Genomic DNA, 6,970 nt, shown 5'->3' on the forward strand with positions numbered 1-6,970 from the left:
CAAACCTCTCTGATGGCTAGATGAAGTAAGGGGCATTGGAGAAGTGGCAATATGTGTATTTACCTATTTATTATATGCAGACATACTCCTGTTTGGTGCTGTCCATCACTGCCAGGTAAACCCTGGTGGTACAGAAAGTAAAAAACAATAAATGTTCCCCTCACTACGGGAGATGACCGGCATGGCAAGGGAGACATCATCATCAAAAGAAGAGCCTGCTTTTAGATTTTCATTAGAAAATAATATAGAAGCCGGTTTAGTGCAAGGCTCTGCCATGTTAAGTAATTTACTGCATTGTCCTGGCGGAGAGAACGGCCTCCAGCCAGGAATTAAAATTGGCCCCAAAGTCTGCATCAAACGAATTATGTGATCATTAGAACGCTTCAGTTTCTGCATTTTGAAAATTTGCAGGTGGATTTCTTACATCAACAGTCATTTCTTGTGTGTTGTCACAATTACCTTACAACATCTCATAAATCAGCCATTCCATTTTTTTAAAATCTCCAAGCAGTCAACAGTTTATCACTAAAACCGTGAGACTTGTCTAGCTACTAGAATCGTTTTGTAACCAAATTCAGGGAGCTCACCTAACAGCATGAACATTCAAAGAGGCCATCTGAATTAGTTGATCCAAGTCAGTGCCTCTGTGTCAAAACAGGAAAAAAACATATCAGACACAAGTTTGCCAGGCTTGGATCTGCACCTGGTGAAACAGCCCCTGAACGGAGGTCTTTGCAGTCTTCCCCCAGAACCACAGAGAAAGCAGACATTGCTCTCTGTCATCTAGGCTACAGCCTGTAAGACCAAGGGCAAGTGTTTGCCTTATGTCCCCTACCACCACTGACCAGTACTGTCCCAGTTGATATTTAATCCCTGTTCAGAGCAGGGTGTAGACATCAGTGAAATAGAGCGCATGATCCAGGAATGCATACATATTTCACATGTCAGTGCCAGGCCTGCAAAGATAGTCTCTTGTCATGGAACTAGATCCTGTAATGCCTTAGTAGAGGTGTGGGGAAACCATCTGGAATCCAAAATGTGGGTCCCTTCCATCTTGGCAAATAAATCCAGTCAATTCATCGTGATGAGCTCTGCAAGACTTGACAGAGAACATTTGAGACACCTAATTAGAAAATAAGAAATGTTCTAATGTATAATTCAATAGGGTGTCATGCTCTATCAGATCTTGGTGGTTGTAACAGTTTCTATCACAGTGTTATAAATGTTCATCTCAATATCTTCTTTATAGCCTCCTTCACGTCGGTATTTCTCATGCTGTATATCAAAGGGTTCAATGCAGGTATCAGGACAGTGGGAATCAAAGTAACTACTTTGTACTGCTCCTCTGAAGAGCTTGAATTGGGAATTATCTCCACCAACGAACCACTGCCGTAGAAGAGAAACACACAGGTGAAATGGGAGATGCAGGTGGAGGCCGCCCGGTGTCTCCCTCCTGTATTACCAATCTTCAGAATGGTGGTGATAATGTATGAGTAGGAGACAAATATAATGAGGAGAGAACTTATTACTACAAAAGAAGCAAATATAAAACGGATCCAATCATTTATCCACACATCAGTGCAGGACAGCTTCAAGAGCACTGGATAATCACAAACAAAGTGGTTCATGACATCAGGACCACAAAAAAATAGCCGGTAAAGACAACTTGCATGTATCAGAGAGTGCAGAAAGCCACCTATGTATGACCCCGCAACCAAACGCAAAAACAGCTCATTGTTCATGATGAGTGTATATGTCAATGGGTTGCATATTGCTACATAGCGGTCAAATGCCATTGCTGCCAACAGGAAGAATTCTGTGCTGACAAAGGCACTTAAGAAGTACAGTTGGGCAATGCAGCCAGAAAATGTTATTGCCCTTTTCTCAGCAAGAAGATCTGCCAGCATCTTGGGAGAGATAACAGAGGAAAAAGATACATCCAGAAAAGCAAGCTGGGAGAGGAAAAAGTACATGGGTGTGTGGAGCTGGGGGCTGAGCCAGACAATGACCAGGATACTGCAATTGCCCAGCAGAGTGAAGGTGTAGACTGAGAAAAACAGTAAGAAGAGCAGAACTTCTAACTCTGGATCATTGGTAAATCCGACAAAGAAGAACGTGATCACTGTGCTTTCGTTTCTCGTCATTATATCTTTGGATAATAATATTTATCTAAGAGAGGAAATATATATAGCACATGAACATCAGCTTCCATAAACTACTCTCAGATGTACACAATTTGAAACAATAGTCTGTGCAAACCTGTATTATTCAGAATCATTACTGATCTAATTATTTATCAAAGGGAATACCCACAAAGTAAAGAAACATTTCATATAATAATTAATCTCTAGATTGAACAAGCCACTCAAGAGTGAAGTTAAAGACATTAAACCACATGGCTGTTGGGTCATTTAGATATAGGTTTTTACCTCGATCCCATTCTCTTTTTATGATTATGATTCCGCTGGTGTTGCACAGTGAAATGAAAGGGATCACAAGCAGAATTTTTACACCATAGCCATCTCTGAAACTGTGCCCCATGGCTCCCTTTTTCTTGATTAGCTGCGGTAGTAAACTTGTTCGAATTCTTAAGTGGTAAAAACTTTCAGACTCTACAGGTGAGATCAGCCAAATGGGAATCAAGGGCTTTTCATCATATATCTCTTGTCATCGCCCACTCAATCTGCAAAGGTGACACTTGTCATGAGCCAACTTTTTGGAGGTTCAGAGGAATGAGGCAGTTCAACTGGATATATGGCCCCCAATATCACTGCAATTCTATGTACATCCACCATGAGCAGTATCTCTTCACAAAAGAGGTAACTTTATATATTATTTTTGTACTTTCTATCTTTACAAATTCCCTTTTTTTAAATCATTTAATCATATCTTTTGTGGTATTTTTCAAAAGGCTGTTATGCGAACAATGTACAGTGAAGCTAATTAGACAGTAGGCTTTTGAGACAGTACACATTACCAAAAGCACTTTAATGGTACAAATGTTATTACAGTGTGATATAGAATATTGCTGGTGGTCGACTACCCACTGCCCACCAGTGTAAAGAGAATGACAATGATCATGCGGTTTAGTTAGTTATGTGCAAAAAGCATTATTACTAAATCCGACTGAATACCAGAATAAAGTACATTAGAAAATGAAACACACAACATCATTAGGAGGCCACCTCATTCTATATAAGCCTCCACATAGATTTCAAATACTTTGCAATTGCAAAGACAATGAGCTAATTTGTGTAGCATCTGAGTATTCTGAGGGAGATGCTGTAATTCCTCAAACCTAAATTGAGACAAAGTGGCAGAATCTACTTCTTCCTTGGTCTGTGATAGGCTGGACAAAATTAAATTGCATGTTCAACCACTTTTATCACCCCAGGGCAGACAGGGCATTTTCTGATGGGATACGAGTTCCCAAACCATCATACAGTAGTAAAAGCACAGATTGGAAGGATCCCTAAGTGAAAATTGAAATACAGGGTCCTAGCATGGGTCTGTTCCACCTCATCCAAGAATGGTTTGAAGCATTAGTCATTTTGCTTAGTGTCTACATGCCAAACTGATTACATTCAATGCACACTAATCTAGGAAGAACTTAGAGCCTGGTTAGAAGTCTGGCGGTCACAAGACCACCAGACTCGGTGTGGCAGTCCACCGTTCGCCATATCACGACTTAGAAAGTCATGCTAGGGGTGGATTGCTTGCTGCACCAGGGAACCACCGTTTCCTGGCGGTGGCACTACTGCGCCACAATGCAATTTTCTGAGCGAGGACTATTGTAGTCCGGCTCAGGATATTACCAGTTCGTCCCCCCCAGCATTTCATGGTGGGAGCCCCGCCATGAAAAGGTTGGCAGTGGAGGAACAAAGGGAGCCCTGCAGGGCCTCTACGGCCACTGCTACCATGGGGCACATTCAGGGGAGGGGCGGGCACAACACATGCCCCCCGTGTCCGTAGCCCAACACATTTCCAGCACAGCATGGATGTTACCTCGCATGCCGTTCTGGAACTTTATGGCAATGCCATGGGGAAAGCTATGGGACTGCCGACCGGATAACGAGTTGTGCATTTCCAACTCGTAATACGATCAGCGGTCCTTGGGCAGTCTTGCGCAAAGTTGGCGCAGCGGAGGCGACATTGCGCCGGTCCGCTGCGCCAAACTTGTAATCAGGCCTTTAATCACTGTTCTTATTTTGGCCCTGCCCAATCCTGCTCACAGCCACCATGCCTGCACGCGCGCCACTCTCTTTATTTAAAAAGGAGCTCCACAGCAGCACAAACAACCGCCCATGCCTAAAGAAGCAACAGATTCCCAGTTTTGAATGCAGTGTATTCATTTCTCTGATGGGAGATAATTCATATGAATAACTACATGTATGGTCATACTGGATATATTTTTCCAATACTTTATGTAACAACATTCCAAAATGGCCGCCCATGTGTGCACAGAACAGCAGTCACATGGGGGAAAAGCATAGACAAAGCTTATTAGGCCTGTGCCCCAGTGTCACAGGGGAGAATTACTGGCTATGCTAATGCTTTGAAATTGCAATGAGCTTCATATTGTTTGGCTCGTTTGGAAGATACTAATGGTCTTTAGCACTAGCTTAAGTGTGTTTTGTTTTGATTTACATGAATTGTATAATTTTTAGAGAGGAAGTCAAAATGCATTCTGACATCGCTTTTAGCTGCATACTATGTTGATCAGATAAGGAGCCAACACAAAGCTAAACCCAGTCATAGTCTGTGGGTTTAGATTGTCAAAGTGCACCATCATAGACAGTATACAGTGGTACATTAAACTACACAAGCACACAAACGTTGATGCGGGGCCTGCTTGCAGTGAGTCTAACCACTTGAATTTGCTCAGTGTAATATTCCGACCCATTCTTATTTTGCCAAATATACCACTTCAGTTTGGACCCAGTCATATACAAATCAGTCTCAAGTCTCTATCAGGAACATCCCAGCCTCAACTGACAGCCCAGGTCCTCCCTGAACTGGAACACAGCAACCCAAGATGAGTTTTGCTTGCTGTTATGACGACCGTAGGCACCAGAAATAGAAACCAGAAGGAATTGTCAATTAGACTTTTGAGCAGACACAGTTAGGAGAATGAATCCCGCAATGTATAAAAGTGAGAAATATGGGCATAAAAGAATGAGATTTCAGGCCGATCAGCTAGCTCAAAAGCCATGCACTTGAAGGAATCCAAGGAACAATCTTGTTTGGTCTGGAACATTCCTTCCACCTCATGCAAGAGCTTGAAACTTCAGTGGCCATCTTCTGGACTGAGACTACATTAGGCACTCCTCTTCGACCAGAAGCTCCTTGGCAATCGTCTTCTCCCAAAGGGACCTGCCACTTGCCTCTCGGCTCCAGTAAACCCTGAACTGACCGGATGATGTGAGCTTGAGCCCCAAGAACATTTAAGTTTCCAGTGCAAGCCTGCAGTACGTTCTGATGATACTCCGATAAAGGAAAAGAGGAATGTTTACTCATTGTGTGCCACAGCAGACCAGTGCAATACTAGCATTCATGCATGGCTACATAACAAAAGCACACTACTAACCACTGACTAAAGTACTGATAAGGCTTCCAGATTTCACAGAAAGTATACTTTGTGGGCACTAGGGTATTTTGAGATTAATATAAAGCCAAGAACTTCTTAACACTTTAGTAACAACGCAGGTGTCTTTTTGAGACATTGATGAACATAGGACTTTAACCTCCTCCAAAATCCTAAACTTACTACTTATTGTATTCACAGAAGTTAGGATTTTGTCTTAAGACAGACTTAAGACAGACATTTTAGTATTTATTTGCCAGATTTTCTCCTGGTAATGGGAAAGCATGCCAGGGGAATCTAAATCGCACTTGTCATTCTGGAGCATTACGCAAGGAAAAATTGGACCACCCAGCAATTGGTGGAATTCTGCCAGAATTCCTCGTTACAAGAGTAACGCAGGCTAGGCAAAATTCTGCCAATCCCGAATGCAGAACAGAGTATTTTGCTTTCCTCTAATTCTTAATGTCTTGGAGTCCCTTGGTGAGCTGTGAGGTGATGCCGAAGTTGAGTGTATTTCCATAGTGCAACTTTCTTGTAATCCATGCTTTTGTGTTGGTTTTTTGGATGTTGACCAGAAGTTATCTGAAGATTTTCCTGAGGAGTTTGAAGGTGTGGGAGCAGAATGAGGCAAACATGTTAACCTGGCTAGTCATTAAGATTTGAATGTTGATCGCATGGCCTAGATTTCTGGCTTGGCTTGGCAGATTTGGTGTCAGACCTAATTCTAAGGGCTACTAGTTCTAGGACCAGTGAGAGATGTCATGTCATGTTTGAAGTATATCACAAATGTGACAGGTATGGTGAGAATTTTGCTGACATGCCCACATTATATCAAGGATAGTCCATTATTGATCCCCACTTCCACACTGCAACTCTTCTCCCAGGCAAAAAGTAGAGCTTCTTTGGTTCTTCCTTTGTTTCTTTCTTGCTTTCTTTTTCTCTGTTTCTATGACGGACACACGCCAACCTCTTTTTCATTAAATGTACAAGTCAAGGGAGCACCTATACATTCACAATAATAATTAAGTATACATCTTTTTTCGGAAACAATCACAACCATATAAGCTACACTCATTTAATAAGATAAGCATCATTACAAATCCAAATAAATGTCCAAATAAAAGTTAAGGTAAAATGCAACCCTTGGCCAAGGGTGATTAACAAGGGGTGTGGGAAAACAATGCAAACCCCCATATTGCCATTCAAAGGTCAATTAGTTCTAGATTCATTAGGCAACAGCTGTAAACACATGAGCACGACTCTGGCTTGCCTAAACTACAAGCTCTTTAAAAGGGGGCAAAGGAACTACCTTCATGGGTGAGTAAAATATTTGCATGAAAGGACACAATGTAACATGTCCTGTAGAGACATAGAGTGGCAGCCAAA

At 42.0% G+C, this 6,970-nt stretch overlaps 1 protein-coding gene across 1 annotated transcript; it reads right to left on the reverse strand.

Annotated features, from left to right (window-relative positions):
• Positions 1 to 1,226: 1,226 nt before the first annotated feature.
• Positions 1,227 to 2,144, reverse strand: LOC147659017 (olfactory receptor 5D18-like). The gene has a single exon (XM_086952043.1). It carries the CDS (start codon positions 2,142 to 2,144, stop codon positions 1,227 to 1,229), a length of 918 nt encoding a protein of 305 aa, XP_086808169.1.
• Between the last annotated feature and the right edge of the window lie 4,826 nt (positions 2,145 to 6,970).

Source organism: Lissotriton vulgaris, unplaced genomic scaffold (assembly GCF_964263255.1).
Source record: "Lissotriton vulgaris unplaced genomic scaffold, aLisVul1.2 SCAFFOLD_1008, whole genome shotgun sequence".
Lineage (NCBI taxonomy): Eukaryota > Metazoa > Chordata > Amphibia > Caudata > Salamandridae > Lissotriton > Lissotriton vulgaris.